The 19,440-nt window shown below is 42.9% G+C and overlaps 1 protein-coding gene across 3 annotated transcripts in view; it reads left to right on the top strand.

Annotated features, from left to right (window-relative positions):
- The window catches only part of BHLHA15 (basic helix-loop-helix family member a15), a 35,955-nt gene extending 17,788 nt beyond the window's left edge, over positions 1–18,167 (top strand). For all 3 annotated transcript variants that reach the window (XM_069981994.1, XM_069981993.1, XM_069981991.1), the window contains exon 2: positions 14,145–18,167. In XM_069981994.1, the coding sequence (XP_069838095.1) occupies positions 14,220–14,744 (525 nt within the window). In that variant the 5' untranslated portion in view covers positions 14,145–14,219 and the 3' untranslated portion in view covers positions 14,745–18,167. The remainder of the gene's footprint in view (positions 1–14,144) is intronic.
- The last annotated feature ends 1,273 nt before the right edge of the window (positions 18,168–19,440 follow it).

The raw sequence follows: 19,440 nt of genomic DNA, 5'->3' as shown, positions 1-19,440 counted from the left end.
GGGACTGTGCTACTGGAAATGTAATGGGATGGGGCAGAAAAGAGTTAACTGCTGGCCATTATGGCTTCCTACAAAGTTTGAAACAAACCTCTCCTATTGGTTCTCTTCTTAAGCTTGGGTGGGCTTAAAGGGGGAGGATTGAGTTATACCAGGCAAACTGCTATAAAAGAAGCTGATGTGTAATAAAGGGCTTTTCCAAACATCAGCTATGTACCCTCTATAAACTGTAAGGGGTATAAGTAGCTGATTGTGAGGGTATTGATGATAGGACCCCCACCAATTCCAAAAATGGAGGTCAAGAGTTCGCTGACTGAATGGAGCAGCAGTGCACATGAATGGCCAGCACTACTTTAATTCTCCTTTGTGTGCTGCCAGGCCATTCATTCAATTTTCCTCTGTTCTGGGTTGGTTGGGGTCCTAGCAGTCGTATTGGAGCGGTTGGGATAACCCCTTTAAATTGAGTTAGAATATTTAAAATAAACAGGTCAGGTGCCCTTGAGGTAATAATGGGGAGGGCTAGGCTAATTGGGTTCAAGTGTTATGGTAATTAAGACACTATAATAGTCTCAGTGCATATGTGGCTAAAGTCATAGGTATCCCATTTACATTTATACATTTCTAGATGTGGGTCCCCAAAAGTATTATGTGACAGTGGTGGCCCCAATATACATGTAAATTGTATAGCCACACTGAGGTCCATAATGTAAGAGACTGAAGTGGAGGGTCGCTATACTGGGCTTTTAGACCTATCAGAGCCCATATGTTGTTATTGCACACATAAGCGAACTCCGCTGTCTATATCTGCCCCTATAGGATGCTGTTGCAGTGTGCCGTCTATTGCTATGCTATTGCTGTATACAAGTGAACCTGTGTAATAGGTTACCTGTCTCCTCGGCCTTACATGTTATATGCTATGACCACACACAGCACCTTCACTTCTATTCATAGCTCATAGTGTGCTAGAGTTTTGGCCAGTCTCCCAAGAGCAATAGTAGAAAATAAAGCAACCAAATAGGAACGCTGTGTACCTGATAGGGCCGCTTTGCTGGACCTGTGGTCTTACCTGTCGTCATACCTCAGTGCAGGTGACCTAGACTCTGTGAAGGCCGAAAGCTGCAGGTACAATACAAAAAACAAACAGAAAATGGTTCAGTACAACTAGACGTTAGTGATGAGCGAATACTGTTCGATCAAATAGATATTAATTTGAATAGTAAGGTATTCGATAGTATCAAATATTATCGAATAGTACACCAAATATTCGATAAGCGTTCAAATCCCCCTTCCCTTTTTTTGAGGTGTCATTGTGGACTTGGTGACCTCCAAGTGGTCGAATAGATGTTTTTCAATAATCGAATACTTGTTCCCATAGACTTTAATGGGATTGAATATTCGATCGAACGTTCGACTATCTGGGAAATATTCGTACAAATATCGAATATTTCACTATTCGCTCATCACTACTAGACGTGTATAATGGAGGAGGTCAGGCTTGTCAGCAGGGTTTGGCTGGCGGCTTCATTCAGCTCTATATCACGCTGTGTTATTAGGATATTATCTCTCTGGTGACCTGGAAGGCGCTGTGACACACGGCATAGTTGGGAAAGGCTAAAGAGGCAGATCAGGTCAGCAATACACAAACCTTCCCCATGTAAAGTTTTGCAATTCATCTACCCTTTTTGCCAGTTTGCTGTGTCCCTGATCAGAGGCGGTGCGAGGGTTTCCTGCACCTGGGGCAGATATTCAGTTTATTGCCCCCCTCAACCACCCATGCCTCCACATCCGTGTAATGTTAGCAGGCAGCGTCTTGGTAAAGTTTCCAAATTGCTAATGGTTTCATCATGCTGCCTGGAACTTTTTATGGCTGCATCGTGGCCACCTACAAAGCCTTACTTCAGCATCCTCTAATATACAGTCCCATGTAAATACTGTCACTCCTCTCAGCCTCCTCCAACATACAGTCCCAAGTAAACATCACCACTCCTCCTTCTTCAGACTCTCCATTATATAGATCTATGTAAATATTACACTCACACACAGCCTCCTACAACATACAGTCCCATGTAAATATTATACCTCTTCTCCCCTAAGCCCTATCCAACATACAGTCCCATGTAAATAACATCACTCCCCTCAAACTCACCCTGCAATACCTTCCTTTTCCCTTCCTAGCATAGACATGAAGACAGGTGCACTCTCTGGTCTTGTTCTTCTCCAGTACTGTTCCACTTCGGGAACATATCAGGCAAACACACCTGTCTCTTTAAATAGCCACTAATAATCATTATTATGATTAACGTCCATCTATGTTATGAGACGTCCGCCTTCCCCGATATGTTCCCAAAGTGGGAACATATCCCTATATTGTATATAGGGGGATGTCCTCCACCCCCCTCCACTCCACCATACCTAGCAGGAGCTCCATTCTAGGCAGTAAATGGGTTCAGCTCCGGACACACAGGGTGCCCTGTCAGTAGAATCCGCTGTTCTGCGTGCGGAGGATGGGCAGCTGCAGCAGCCAGTAATAGTAATGGGCTTTTTTGGGCTTGGCCACAGGTAGTGGGAAGATAGGTAAAAAGTGGAAGTCCACAGCTCCAAGTAAAATGTAAAGTCTTTATTTAGAAATCCTCTTAAAATCCAGATAGACTTAGAGTGCCCATATACTTTAGTCAAAGTGTGGCTGAACCCACTGACTTTGGTGGGACTGGCAAACTGTCTGCAGTGTATGGAGCTCTCCTGCCTTTCCCCCATTCGATGCTAGACCCGATTGCTTTCAGATATGTATGCTATACATTGCAAGAAACGCTCCTTTGGCCGATAATCATAAAAGTTACAGTGCTCAGTCGTGGACAAGCAAAACGCCCATTCCTCGGCTGAGCCGGAGGAACAGGATGCTGGATCACAGCAGTAGCGATAAGTATGTACTGCTGTGTGATATGGAAACTGACAGCACGGATATATGTAAATCCAAGCTGTCAGTTTCCACGGCTGTATGAATGATATATCGTTCATGCAGCCCAGCCGCTAGATTTCTGCTGCTGTGTAAAAGCACCGCAAACATGCGCCAATCATGTTGTGACCCTTATATGAATGTTTGGCCGTACCAACAATCTGTATGAGGAGACTGAAAGAGATCGCTGATGGCTGATCAAACATTCAGCTAACAACCTTTGAAGGTATATGGCCGTCTTTATTTAAAGTATTCACAGACTCCATTAAGCAACAGTCAAGTGGTTGTATGGTGAGATGTTTAAAAATGTGAACATAGCAAATACATTTTCCACCTCTGTATTAATGTTATTTAAAAAAAAAAAAAATAATAATATATATATATATATATATATATATATATATATATATATAATGTGTGTGTGTGTGTGTGTGTGTCTTGAGTGATGTATGTGGGCTGTCTTGAGTGATGTATGAATATTAGGGATGGTCCGAACCGAGTTCGGTTCGGGTTCGTACAAACCTGAATCCTCGGTAATGATTCCCGCTATCTGCCCGCTCTGTGGAGCGGGCGGATCCAGCGGGAGGACCGCCTGGAAAACTGGGATACAGCCATAGCCATAGGCTGCATCCCAGTTTTCAGGGTGTTACTCCCGCTGTATCCGCCCGCTCCACGGAGCAGGCAGACAGCGGGAATCTGATGCCAAGCATTCTGGTTCATACGAACCCAAACCTCGGCAGGTTCTTACCATCCCTAATGAATATACAATACTATAGTGACCCATATCTCTTATCATTATTAATTATATCCAGTATTTGGGCCATCTCATAGCTGGTACTGAATATTACATATTTGCATTAAGGTCAAATACTATGGACGGCTCATTCTGTCATTTACATAGATTATCCTATACATGAAACCAGGTATCCAGTCTGTATTCCTGTTCACAACAAGCTCTCGCACTATTTCTGGACTCTTGATACCGGTCAAGGGCATTTTCCTTGTTTTGCACAGCCCGATACCACATATCAGTTACATTAATAGGTAGTGTGTGGTATTACAGCTTCCAGAAATTTCCATTGAGGTGAATAGATGTGAGTTGTAATACCACACACAACCTGAGGACAAGGGTAGTGCTGGGCTCTTTGTTAAGAAATGAACTATGTTTTTCTAATATTGAATAACAATAATGCCTTTAATGTTAATGTGTTATCCAGGATTTTAGAATTGGCAACCTATTCTTAAAATCGGTGGGGTCTGACTCCTAACAATCATGTGTTTTATAGAGTTGTGGTGCTCAGGTGAGTGTCGCAGTCTCTTCATTGCTTTGCTCTGTTACTTGCACATGAATCATCATCTGTCTTGTAGCCATTGTCCATTTGCATATAATATATTATGTGGTTGCCATGTAGTAAATGGATTCTAGTGCAATTTTCCAGACATGACCTGCAGTATTCTGATATTATGAATACTACAAGATTTGGGAACCCGTTCAGGCAGATCATCAAAATTCTGACTGTTAAAGTACCCCAAACTGAGGTTGTGTCCCCATTGATACAAGAGGAGGCTGTCTCTGACCCTGGTGCACTGTCCTGCATTGTAGACCTGGGTCAGTGTGTTTGTTTTCCAGCCTGCCCCTACACCCCTGGACTATTTCCGAAGTTCAGGTTTGCATTTCACTGTCCAAGTAATATTTTGGCTTCATCTCTGTATCTGGAGGGCAAGGTGATCTGAGAATTATTTATAATCTGGTTTCATCACAACCTTGAATGAAGGATTAAAAAAAAACAACTAAAAAAAAAAACAGCGCAATCTACAGAAGTATTATAACCTGCTATTACAACAGCTTTTAGGGTCCTTTTACACGCACAAATAAATCACTCGTTTAGTGAACAACAAGTGATGATCATTTTTTCTTTTAATCAATAGGCGTTTAGACAAAAGATAAATATCAGAAATCGTTAATGCGATCCTAATTACAATAATTGCATTAGTGAGTGTGTTCGTATCTATATACTGTGACCGATGAGTGTTTACGCTGAAAGACTTGACAGCGATTAATTCGAGGTCACGCTCAAAAGATGTGATCATCGACATACAAATTTTTTTTGTATGTTTGTAGTGTTTACATATGCCAAGATTATTCGAAAGTTTTAACAATTTTTGCACGATAATCGGCTTCTGTAAAAGTCCCTTAAGTGATACCAGCCATACAGGACAATAAAGTCCTCTCCATCTGCCTTACATGATGACTTCTGGAAACTAGTACAGCCCTGAGAAACCCATCTGAAACCTGTAGATCTATGCAAATGCGCCTAGCAGCCCTGTATGACTTTCATGTGACGTGACACAGATGTTCACTCTGTTTCTACCATCTGTGAGTGGGAAAAATGCAAGCATATATCCATATCCAATATACCAACCAGTACAGACAGTAATGAGTTACGATACTATAAGGAGGGTGAGTAGAATTCAGATGGTCATATAACAAATTAGAATGACCCCCCCCCCTTCTTTTTATTTTTCTTTTCTGCAGTTTGCTTTACTATGAAGAAGAAACTTCTACTTATATTGTAGTAACACCATGAATAGACAATGATGCCATTGATGTTCAGTCCATAGTGTGGCCCCATTACAGCCACCGCAGTCGCCGCAGTTGATTTAGTTGCCATTTCCCCATGTATAAAGTGATGATATTTGTACTTTTTGTGATATCCTACAATACAATAGGGAAATTATGGCAAAGTAAGCGCACCCCACACATTTTACTTAGAGCAGTCACAATATCAGCAACACAAAAATGTGGCCATCCATGCTGGATTCTGTCACCCGTGATCAGCTGAAAAAATAAGTCTACATCATGTTTCAGGCAATCATTTGCCGCTTTGCTCAAGCTCAGACCAGTCACTTTAGGGCCCTTTTACACGGGCAGATTGTCAGCAAAGAACGCTCCAAGAGATGCATATTCAGGCTTGGACTGGCCCACAGGGGAGCAGGAGAATCCCCTGGTGGTCCCCTGAACATGAGGTGGGTGTCCCTGTTTAGTAGCTCCAGGACAACATATAATTCACCAGAACTGCTGCACACACCTGTCACCTGGTCACTTACTGCCTGTATATAGTAATTTGGGGTTTAGGCTTATTATACAGAGGCAGGAAGTGATCGGGGTGACAGGCAGCAGCATGTAGTGTGCAGAATCAGCGCATCCCCTTTCCACTCCCCTGGGACACTCCACCACCACCCCCTCTCAGGCTGCCTCCATCTGCTCTATGTGCTGCTGCTGGCAATCGGGACACAGGAGGAGGGGCAGGAGAGGGGCTGCAGCCTGCACAGGGTGGCATTGAAGCAGCTCCTGGATCTGACAGCATGTGAGCTGTACCTGGTGCTTTCCTGTACCAGAGGTAAACCTGTGTACATGAACTATGTATGTAAGTCTGTGTACTATGTATGCATATAGGTAAGGTGCATTTCTTTATATCTGTGTATGATGTGTGTGTACTATGTATGCATATAGGTAAGGTGCATTTCTTTATATCTGTGTATGATGTGTGTGTACTATGTATGCATATAGGTAAGGTGCATTTCTTCATATCTGTGTATGATGTGTGTGTACTATGTATGCATATAGGTAAGGTGCATTTCTTTATATCTGTGTATCATGTGTGTATATACATATTATACATATTGTGCGTGTATGTACTATGTATGCATCTAGGTAATGTGCATTTGTTTATATCTGTGTATGATGTATGGTCACATGCCTTGTGGAGGCACTGCAAAAGAACACCAGTCTGGCTGATCGGCGCTCATTTGTTGCCACGGATGGCTGAAGATCGCTGAGTGTTACAGGGCTGGCCTTAGGGGTGTGCGACCTGTACAACAGTAAAGGTGCATCACTCCATCAATCAAGAGGGGATGCCGCCGCCTCTAACTATAAGCACATATAATTAAATAGGACGCCCTGATTGACAGCACAAGAAGCTTCAACGAGGGCCTCTCTCCCTGTCAATCATCCCCTCCAAGCGCGCTGACCGGCAGCGAGCGATGACTAGACATGGGTGGGGAGCTGCCCAGATGGCTACCTGTCCGCCTCTCCCTGCCACGCACCTGGGTAATAAAACTTCATTTTTTTTCGCATAAACCTGCTGCTGCAGCCGCGGCCGGTACGAGCCATGGGCTACACAGGAGCTGTATACAGTGCTCCAGGGAACCATATGAGCCCAATTGGGGTGATTCATTCCCTTTAATGCTATTCTACTTAGCTGAATCCCATAAAGAAAGTACTGCACAGTAAACTTTTTAGGACCCCCTCCCTAAAGTATACCTCCGATGGATGTTGCTGACACAGTGTGAGGGCACTGACTAATAACACCTTTACTTCCATCTTCGCTCTCGTATTTTGGACTTGATAGCTGGTTGTTAGGCACACTGGCCGATGTGAGAGCGGTTGGGCTGCTCTGGGGATATCTGTGCATTGTGCGGCTGTTATCAGAGATGTCATGACTCACATTTCCTGAAAAGATAGTTCTCCGTGTAAAGCCTCTTAACTGATTTTTTTTCCTAGTAAGTTTCTCAATCGTTATTTAATAGTTTGTGAGGTTTTTTTTCCGCATCCGTTATGTACACAACACTACATGATTGTCTTATTGCATAATATATTCAACTTATGTTCTCAAGAGGTAGTTTAAGATCTTTATAATGGCCTTTCTCCTTAAAGGGGCACTTAAAGGTACCACAGAAAGTTTATAAACATGCATTTACTGTAAGTCACATATGTCTGGTTATGTATCTCAAGCTTCTCAGAATTGCAGATATTTGAGATTAAGCAGTGATCATGGGGCGCAGGGATTTATCTGGGCGTTCTGACAGTAAAACCATTGAGATCACTATGGTCTGTAATGGCTGATAACTGATAACAGGAGTACTGTATATTGCATTTGACTACAAAGCTATAAAGAGAAGTATCGGCCAAATGAGCGTTTCTTGCAATACTCCAGGCCAATAAGGACAAGGACCTTTAGGTGCCAAGACACATTAGGCAATGACCAAACCCACCAGTCTCATTGGAAATGAGAATTGATCTTTGTATTGTACAAAGTACAGAGGTGGAAGTGGCTACCCTCTTCCTCTTGCCATAGAAAATGCATGCATGGTTGGGCAAACTGTGTGTGCATGTTGGTGGGAGCAATTGGGCAAGATGGATGCAAGACAGGATTTTTGGCAACAATTTTAGGCCACGTTCACACAACGTACAATTCTGTGAATTGAAATGCAAGCGCATCCATGTGCACCTGCATCCAAATTCACCATTGCACACAATGGAAAGTGCATCCGGAGCCGCACTTTCCATTGTCTGCACTGTTAGTTTTGTGCAGCAGCTATTCAATGAATAGCAGCTGCACAAAACTGACATGTCAGATTTCGTTGCAGCCACTTGCAATTCCAGACGGAGCATATACTATGTGTATACACTCTGGACGGGATTCCTTTCATTGTCAATGCAAAGTAGCTTTTGAATTAATCACATCCACAGCCGTAATTAATTGAATTTGAAAAAAATTGTTGTGTTAACGTGGCCTATAGAGATGAGCGAACCTCGAGCATGCTCAAGTCCATCCGAACCCGAACTTTCGGCATTTGATTAGCGGTTGCTGCTGAAGTTTGATAAAGCGCTAAGGCTATGTGGAAATCATGGATAGAGTCATTGGCTGTATCCATGTTTTCCAGATAGCCTTAGAGCTTTATCCAAGTTCAGCAGCCGCCACTAATCAAATGCCGATCGTTCGGGTTCGGATGGACTCGAACCCGAACCCAGTTCGCTCATCTCTAGTGGCCTAAGACTATAATGTCTTATTGTATAGTGCAGACATACCATTCTTAAAATATTTTCCCTTCAACGTCTTCTTAATAACTGCCAAAGAGAAGGTGAATGACTCTACTACGTGGAATAGTTGAATCTGATGACTCACATGTGACATCTGCTCTCATTGAAGGCTTGCACTTTCTATTTTTTCATCTGTTTCAAACTGTCAAAAAAAATGTTGTCCTACTATGACCCATCTCCTCTCCCCATGTAGTGGTGGCGATTTGTTACTGCAGCTTAACTCCCTTTCTAATAAACAGGAGGCAAGCGACAGTAACCAGGTCAGGCCACTATGCAGCGACTGGAGCCAGCTGATGTTCGCTGTGTACTGCGGGTGCCATACAGCTGATTGGTGGGGATGTCCGGTGTCTGCATCCCACTGATCAGCAATTGCTTACTTCTCCTGAGGATAGCCTATCATTCATATTAGCCTGAAAAACTCCCTTTACCTAATTTGGACATACTATTTACAAGTATTATACAAATCATTATACATTTTATCAAAGATTGTTACATCACGTTCCATAGAGGCACTAAAGAAAACAGTCACTGTAATTAAAAAAAAAAAAAAAAACAGAACCAATCAGGAGAATGAGCTTGGAACTAGACGGACCGAGACCATGACCTAGATTTATTTCCAATACAAGTCTATGTGGCCGCCTAGGTCATAAACAGGCAGGGAGAGGAACGTGGTCATCTCTACTGATAAAACCTTTTTTTAAAAAAACTTTATATTAAAAAAATGGGGCTGGGGGGAAGGGGTGCAGTTGGCCGACACAATCACTATGTCTAATAGCCCCTGCACAGTGAGCAGTGATAGCAATCGCCACGATCATGTTGGGCAACCCCCCACCTGGTACTGTATATGAGAATATACAGTACAGAGGGAGAACGGAACAGCAGGGGCCCTGCACAGGGGTATGGGAAATGCCCTACAGTCCCTAACAAACGTCGGTGGCAGCAGAGAGTGCCATGTTGCCCCTTACTGCTGCCAGTCAACATAAGTATATATGTAAATAAAAAACAATACATTTTTTTAAATAAAGTTATATTGCAAAGTAAAGGTATATAACTTTATTAAAGCAATGTATTAGCATAAAAAAAAAACTGGAAAAAAATGCATGGAAAATAGAAATGCTGGTTCAGGAGGAAACAGAGACTTTCTGGTGGCTATGTGCCAGTCAGTTCCTGTCAGGCTAGGTGGCATACATCATGAGAATATTGCGGCCACAACTTCCCCTGACATGTGTATCTACGGACCCTACATATGGCAGTGTACCCTTAGCGATTACATTGAGGCCATGTCCCACACATATACATTCATTTAGTGTCAGGTCTGCTGTGCTGTTCTGTATGACATATAGGGTAGAGGGCAGTGCAGGACCATGGAAGAGACAAAAGTGTTGTACAGCAGAGGCAATGTATCTAGTGTACGTTTGGGCAGTGGCAGCATGGGCTGGCAGCACCGAGGGCAAGGCAAAGTATTGTGCCCCCCACCAAACCTTACACTGCGATACCTACAGTGTAAAAATCACCACTCATCAGAGGCACAAGCAGGATTTTATAAGATAAAATAACACCACTACACCAACATGACATTTCTACTGCATATAATTCTAACTCACTATGATCACTACTATTACCACCACATAATAACTGGATAATACTGCTAAACAAATACTTAATAAAATCACTGTACGCAGACACTTATCTTTCCATACAGTACCCATATAGTGATGTTCCCAGCACTACACAGGCTCTGATTACATTGCAGTTACATCCAGTGATTTACAGGGGGCGCCTTCTTGAAGAAATTTTTTTCCTTTTTCTTCTGTATTTGGTTCATCCATAGAGACTGCTGCAACCATGACTTGTCTCCATAGAATCTGACAGACAAATATCGTACGCTCTGTACTCTGGCACATCCTCTAACTTTTCTCTACCATCAGTACCCCAAAAAATGTCTACCTTGGTGCCCTGCATTGTATGAGTGGGTAGGTAAGTGGGTTGGGAGAGGAGAATTGGGTGGTAATTACCAGTACCAGTAGGTAATCTCGCCACAAAAGTAATTCACCATTAGGGAAGTTCCCCCAGTAAATAGGCAATCCCCTTCATTAGGTAGGTGCCCCTAGTACATAGGTACTCTCCTCATTAGGTTGGTAACCCACCATTGAGTAAATGCCCCCGGAATGTAGGAAATGCTTTCACTAGATAGGTAATCTGCCATTATATAGATGCCCCAGTTAAAAAAAGTAAAAAAAAAAAAAATACCCTCCCTCTCCACGGCTCTGTGCCCAGTCACCTGCATGGACAAAGATCTTTTCCTGCAGATGAAATGGTGTCATTGAGCACAGCCTTCAGCAGAAGACAAACGCTGCGCTAGACTATAGGATCAGGTAGTCCCTGCTCCTGTATGTACGTTACTTAGTACTCCAAGCAGTTGGCACAGCATGCTACGATATGTACATACAGGAGAAGAGATTTTAGCTACCTCTGGCCTCTCTGCTCCTGTATTGAGTGGTCTGCTAGTCTGTGCCGTGGACAAAACAGTACAGGAGACATGGTGTGGAGGAGGCCAATACTGACCGATCATTATAAGGCTATGTTTTTTGTTTGCCATTTTACAGCCATCTTCATGATCGGACAGTATTTAGTCATGATTGTGCATAATATGGTGATATTTGGGCCAAAATGACATACAACTCAGTCTCTTTCATTTGAATAGGGATCGGCTGTAAGACCACAAAAAAAAAAAGAAAGAAGCACTTACTGTGAACCATGTCATAGAACTTGATATAACCCTACAACCCTGCAAATCTGAACGAAAATCAACCGTAGTTACATTCCTAGTTACTGCTTGAGAAAGGCTTATTCAGCCGAAATGTCGCGCACTGGTGTGTCATTAAAACACGTTTTTCAACTTTATTCCTGGACGTGCTGTCTCCTACTTCACTGTTGGACTTTATACCACCCTGGGCCAGGGTGGAGAGACGGACACCCATCTAACCACATTGGGTTTGTGCTGTTGTAAGATATTTTTCTCCTTACATTCCTAGTTAGGTGTACCCTAATGTTATACAAGCTGTCGTTCTTTCTTGTACCATGTACCTACTGACCCCACTTTGGCTATAGCTTGCTATGAGCGGTACAGATTGGATCATTAGATCTTGATGCTTTTGCAGGTGAGCTGAGGTGGTAGCTTGAGAAGAGTTACACGTAAGAATTCCTGAGGTTCCTAAATGGTCACCATTAGTGACTACACCTGGATATGATACATAAATAATGACACCTCATCCTTGTGTGGTGTCTTGGCTTTTACATTTTCACTTCTTCATCTTCTAAGCAAACAAAGTTCTGACATATTCTGAGAATCTGCTTGATGTATGTTTGCTCTGTGTTTGTCACGTTGAGGCTCAGATTTCTTATCGGTAACCATCAGGCTCCGGGGCTGCATACACAGACTCCAGATTAAGACTCCTTGGTAAATAACACTGCAAGATTTAGAAATCCTAACCATGCATTTAAGCCTATTCACCTCCATCACAGGGGGCCAGTTATAACATTGACAGCCAACGTCTCAGCCAGTACAGACACCTTGTCCCACCAGTCTTGTCTTACAGCACTTTCCATAATTAGAAAAACCTTTCTTTCCACCCATTATTCCTATTAAACATATACAATCAAGCATTAGACGTCACTGAGTACAGGATCCCGTAATACCTAACACACAAGGGCTGCACTTAACACTGACAGAGTCAGTCTAAGAGTTGGCTAAAATTAAAGTTATTTTTTTTATGGCCTGTGGGCCTGACACCCTGCAATTCAGCTGCAGTAACTAGGCAAGGCCACTAAAGTTGTTTACTGGGAGCACGGGGGTACCAAGTGTCAAACCCCCACCTATCAGACATTGAGGATAGGCAATCAAAAAGTCATATAAAACTCTTTAAGTTAAAGGGAAAACATCAGCAGGTTAGGTCCCTATTGCGCCCACAGTGTTGAGGATTAAAGGGGTTATCCAGCGCTACAAAAACATGGCCACTTTCCCCCTACTGTTGTCTCCAGTTTGGGTGGGGTTTTGAAACTCAGTTCCATTGAAGTAAATGGAGCTTAATTGCAAACCACACCTGAACAGTAGCCATGTTTTTGTAGCGCTGGATAACCCCTTTAAGGTAAGTTTACTATCTTTATCCTTGGTGCCATTTTGGGGAACTTTGTAGTTTATTAGATATGTAAATGAGGCAGTTTGGTGCACTGGGGGCAGGACTACCCTCCTTAGTGTATCGCAGAAAAAGACAAATTTGGTCAGCTATCCTAGAACACCATTCACACTAGGCAGGAGCACGTTGTTATGGCTGAAGTTGCAAACACACAAAAACACAAAAAAAAATGCAACAGCTCACCGAAATGGCAAGACACAGACCCACTGAAGACATGAAAATAGTTAAAAGCAGCCCCCCCCCCCCTTGCAAAAAAAAAGTTTCCACAAAAATAATGAGGCTCTTGGTTACCATTTGCAAATGGTGTAAACTACCCCACCACGTTATGGTGGCCTCATACCGGGGCAGTCCTACACTGTACTATGGCCTCTCCATGGCATGCAGGTTAGGTCCCTATTGCGCCCAGAGTGCTGAGGATTAAGGTAAATTTACTATCTTGACCCTTGGTGCCATTTTGGGGAACTTTGTAGTTTAATAGATATGAAAATGAGGCAGTTTGGTGCCCTGGGGGCAGGACTACCATCCTTAGTGTTTCGATCTGCCCTGGCTGGCCCACCCCTCCTACTAAATATTTTTCATCCATCGCTCTGAATGAATTTTCATTAATTAGTGCTGGCCGGCCGAGGCAGATCGGTACACTGAGGGTGGTACTCCTGCCCCCAGTGCACCAAACTGTCCAGAAAACAGTGCTGAGGATCAAGGTAAGAAAATTAACGTTATCCTCAGCGCCCGTGTTCTATAGGGACTAACATGCTGATATTTTCCCTTTAATATTTGTACAGTACCTAGGAGTACAAATTAGAGGGGAAAAAAAATTACATATACAGCTCAACAGAGTTCTTATATCGCAGCAAGCTGCTGGAATACAAAGCTGTAGAGATTTCTTAAACGTTTGTTCAATGTGGACGACCCCTTTTGGTTAGATGCCTCTTTTCCTTATAAGCCGGTGGCTTTCTGGGGCTTCCAGACGTCATTATTACCAAGGTCTTTGTTACTTTAGATGGGTGGAGAGTTGTGAAACCCATCTCTATCACCATGAACCAGGTGCAGTGAACTTTCAGTACCAAGTTTCAGGACAGTTTCTAATTGACTCATGTATTTTTTTTTTTTACAGATCTTTGATGTATAAAGCCAGAAGACACTTTCTGGGAAGAAGATCAGTTTATCTTGTCTCTTTTTACCCGACACTATGAAGACAAAACCAAGATCATCAAGACGAAGACTGGAAATCGACTTTGAGGAAGAAGAGAGTTTGGAACAGCAAACGTCCAGTGAGGATGATAATGATAAGTGCTATGTGTATAAGGAGAAGAATAAGAGCCAAGAGCCCGGTAGCAGCAACCGAAGGAAAAGACAGTCATCCCAGGGGAAGGAGCACAGCGTTCGTAGACTAGAGAGTAATGAACGTGAGAGGCAGCGGATGCATAAGCTCAACAATGCCTTCCAGGCTCTACGAGAAGTTATTCCACACGTGAGGGCCGAGAAGAAATTATCCAAAATCGAAACACTCACCTTGGCCAAAAACTACATAAACACCTTAACAGCCACCATACTGAATATGTCCAGTGGGTGCTTGTCTGGTGTCCAGAACACTGACACAGGGGGTGGTGGGAAACTCTATCAGCATTACCAGCAGCAACACGGAGAAGAGGACAATGATGAGCACTTAGAAAAATACTCTACGCAAATCCACAGCTTTCGGCAAGGAAGTTGATGTCAAACTCAAAGAATTTTTTTTTTACCTTAGTATTTGGTATTTTGAAGAAATACACCAGACCCTATTGTCCGATGACAATGATGTATCATACAGAAATATTCCATTCTAAAGTCAGTCATCTGCACTTTTTTGTCATGGGGACCATGGTCAATAAAGGTGGATAGGTTGGCTTTAGGAGGAATTTGGGGGGCTAGTAGAGGTGAATGTTATGTAAATTATTAAATTATGGGGTCGCAATGTGATGATCACTGGTTTTATGTGAAAATCCCTTTATCTGTACCTGGTTGATATTGTTTTGTTATAATATAATAAGTGGCACTTAGCAGGCACAGCAGCCTTACTCTGTATATGAAGAACATCTTGTATTGCATACAAGGTCGGACTGGGGTTACCTGGTCCAGCGGAAGATATGATTTTATAACTACACACAGAAGATATATTCAATCAGGTCTGTTAGGTTATTTGTGCATCATCCTTTAAGAAACAAAGGTTACAGTGGTTTTATTCAGTCACCTCAAAATCCAGGTGTCAGAACCAGAGCCTACCGGAGGATGCTCTAGCCGGCTATCCGGCGCTAATAGCATAAGAAGACCATGATATACAATATGTTATTTTTTTATACCCGTCAACACACATAAAGGCAGTAGTTGAATCTCTCTGTCCTGCTGCAATCATCAAACTGCACTGGAAAAAAAAGTGAAAAATACTGAAAAAATATATTGAAGGTCAAACACGTATATATATATGGCATTTTTTCTATTCATATTTCTTAAATTGAGCAGATAGACTTTTATTGGGGTAAAACTGGAGAAGGGGGTTCATGGTGTTTTCTCTGTAGTGACTTAGGTAATGAGGAATGGTATCACTGTACAGTTAGGCACATCTGCTAGGGGTTGTGGTGTAGGGCAAGTAGGTAGACGATAGTGATAGAAACTAGAGATGAGCGCATTGCTCAAGTCTGATCGTCTGGCATTTGAATACCGGTGGAAGAAGAAGTTGGATGCAGCCCTAGGCTGGGTTCACACAGCGTGAAACACCGACCGTTCTGTGACCCAGCCGGTGTTACTGAAGCTCATCCAGGCTGGTACTGCAGTACCGGCCAGATGATCTTCATTTCTGTTGAATACGGATGCACCCACATCCCAATTCACTTTGCACACAACGGAGCGTGCGGCCGGAGCCAAACTCCCCATTGTGTGAACTGACATGTTTGTTTGGCCGCTATTCAAGGAATAGCGGTTGCACAAAACCAACGTGTCAGTTTTTCGTGTGGCTGGTTGGAATCCCGGCCAGAGCACATACTATGTGTATACACTCCGTCCGGGATTCCATTCATGCAAATACAATGTATGTTTTGTATTAACCACGACTGTCTTTGCAAATTGCAATAACGGCCGTGATCTATGCAAAACATACATTGTGTGAACATTGCCCTAAGGTGCATATGGCTGTATCCATGTTTTCCCGGACACCCGAGCGCTGTATCCAACTTCTTCAGCCTCCATTATTCAAATGCCAAACAATCTTACTTAAGCATGCTCGACTTCCGCTCATCTCTAATAGAAAAAGAACTCTACTTACCTAGACCTGGGTGAACCTGCATATTCTGCTATTTAGCTAAGGGTGGAAATACAGCAGACTTTCTGCATCAGAGAACCAATGTTGGAAAATCCACACCAAGCTGTGCCGACTTGTTGCAGAATTGCGGATTCTGGGAGTGGATTATGGAAATATCAATGCGGTAAAAACCCACAGTTGTGAATCTTATAGCTGACCAGCAGCATTTCGGCAGTAGACTCAACCTAAATCAATGTACCGTTCATCTTAAAGAGTTACTGTCATTAAACAAAACTTTTCATATGTCCTAGAGTTTTGACTAGTCGGGGTTCTGAGTGTTAAAACCCTCACTAACAACTACAACAAGCCGGGAGAAGCACTCAGCTGAGCACTTCTTTCCCTGACTTCCAGCAGGGACATTCTTCATAAACTTACTATAAAATCTGTCTCCTGCAACAAGATGTGGAGAGAAGTGCTTAGTCCAGTGCTTCTCCCAGCTTGTTTTAGTGATCAGGGGGGGTCTGAACACCCAGACCTGACCAATCCAAACTTTTGATGTTAAAAGTTTTCCTAAATAGCAGTAACACTCTAAAATTTTGCTCAAGTTGCTGGACCTATACAATGACGATGCTATTACTATCTCCTGGCTGTATTACTTCTACAGCACTTTTTAGCAAATAATGTATGTATATATATATATATTTTATTTTTTTTTTTTATCAATCTGCTGCTTTCGTGGGACAATCACTATACACTAGAAGGGTTGGTACATGGTACTAAAAGGGTTGTCTTATGATAGACGAATGCTTTAGCCTGAGGTTACACTATGTCTGACTCTAGGGATCCCCGGCAACCGGCTGAGGGTAAACTGAGGACAAAAAAAGAGTCCATGTTTTTCTAAGCCTGGATAACTTGTTGAAAGACTCTCTATTGACTATAACATTTGTAGAATATGAGATGCACCTAGAACAGAGATGGGGAACCTTCGGCCCTCTATCTGTTACAATTCCCATTATGCCTGGACAGCCAAAGCTAAAGAGCACATCTCCAGCCCATAGGGTGAGACAAATCCTGTCCCATAGAGGACAGTCACCCCTCATGGTAGAGAAGGTCTTCACCTGTCAGCTTCTGTTTTGCCCGGAGGAGGTGACTGACGGATGTGGGTGATGGATTGCCTTGGTGTAGTGCTTAGCATTGACTTGGGTGAGCTGGGTGCTGCCGCTTCCTCGAAGCGATAATTTCCTGGCAGGGGATCACGTGTAGGACTCCGAGGAGCAGGATCTGTAAAGAAGATTTAATATTTAAACCAAATAAATGCAACCGCTGAATGTTCAAAGAAATGTCAGGAAGGTCGCTTCCCTTTTGCCAGAGGGGCACACAACGGATAGAGTTCCCTGCCAAGTGACAGTCTTTAATGTTATCTAGCTAGACGTGTACCATGCTATGTGCGTGCTCGCTTCTCCTGCTAAATGAAATGTTTATCTTCTGGCTTACGACTTAGCAAAGATCTTGTTTGATCAACCTGCATTTCCTCTTCTAGCATTAGCTAGTTGGCAGGGACATGGAAGCAAGTGACATCATTGGTAAGGTTAAACATTTGCCGAAGTTTAGTCTGACATTGGGGTGCTGCTAGAAGCACTCCCCCAGCCCAACACCCCATACTGACACCTAGACAGGAGGTTCTGGAAGGTTTGACTTCTCCTGCTCATTGAAAACAGCGCCACCTTTGCCAGTATCTGGAATTTCATCTCATTCCCAGTCAATGGGGTGGAACCACAATCTGACCCCCCCCCCCAAACCACTTGTACCTTCGGATAGCTGCTTTTAATCCAAGATCTGACCTGGGGTCCGTTTGGCAGGTGATGCAGTTATTGTCCTAAAAACAATTTTTAATCCTACAGCTCTGTGTCTAATGGCCAGGGCTTACATTTGTATATGCATTAGGCTGGCACACCCTCTCTGTCCCTCCTCCCCGCCCTCCTCATCATTAGGAATGCTCCAGGCAGATTGCTTCCTATTCCCCACCTGTGTGTATAATGAACATGGGCTGCATCATTAATACACCTGTGCAAAGCTCAAGCAGCAGTAAATGTTCCTGGATCATTCCTAATGATGAGGAGGGTGGGGAGGAAGGACAGAGAGGTGGTGCCAGCCTAATGCATATACAAATGTAAGCCCCGGCCGTTAGACACAGCGCTGCAGGATTAAAAGTTGTTTTTAGGAGAATAACTGCATCCCCTGCCGAACGGACCCCAGGACAGATCTTAGAATAAAAGCAGCTATCCGAAGGTACAAATGGTTTGGGGGGGTCAGATTGTGGGTACAGAGTCGCTTTAAATCAATGAACTACCATTACTACCAGACCTTGACATGCCAAGTGCCAACTCGCTTAACGGTCTGGATACAGGATATGTACGTTCATATCTGTTTGGAGTATATACGTATATTGTAAAATAATAATGTATAGGATTAAACTTTGTATAAAGGTTGAGTAATATCACACTCATGTCGCTAAGAATGTGGTTTGTATCAGGGGTGTTCTGTATCTGTCTCTTCATTCGCACTTGGAATAAGTCTGCAACTATTTGCTCTGATAACAATGGACATAGAGACATTGGTAAAATAAAGAAGAAATTCTATTGTACTAATATTTTTTTTTTATTATTGATTTACTGTCATTCTTTTTCACAAAGTTTAGTATGTTTGGTGGAACATATATAGATATATAACCTGGGCAGGGTCAATGATAGTAAGTGTCTGCACACAGGCATCACTTCTCAGGGAAAAATATTCAGGAAGGCTGGGTTTTACCTGTCTCGCTCTAAACAGCTACACAATGGGATCAGCTAAGGCAGTCATTTATAAAGACCTTAAAAACACTTACTTTATTGTAGAAAAAACTTCCATAAAACACAGCATGTGAACAGGTATGTGTAAGCTAGACGTGTTTCGGCTGTAACCAGCCTTTATCACAGCTGGTTACAATCGAAATGCGTCTAACTTACACGTACCTGTTCACATGCTGTGCTTTATGAAAGTTTTTTTTAAGGACTTTTTTTGCTGGAACATTTTTTCATTTGTGGATTTGTTGCTGCGGACTGTTCCCCGTTAAGTTCCTTCTGCAATTTTTGTCCCA

The sequence above is a fragment of the Dendropsophus ebraccatus genome, chromosome 9 (genome assembly GCF_027789765.1).
Source record: "Dendropsophus ebraccatus isolate aDenEbr1 chromosome 9, aDenEbr1.pat, whole genome shotgun sequence".
Taxonomy (NCBI): Eukaryota; Metazoa; Chordata; class Amphibia; order Anura; family Hylidae; genus Dendropsophus; species Dendropsophus ebraccatus.
The sequence above is the reverse complement of the archived record's forward strand: the minus strand, read 5'-3'. Positions and strand labels throughout refer to the sequence as shown.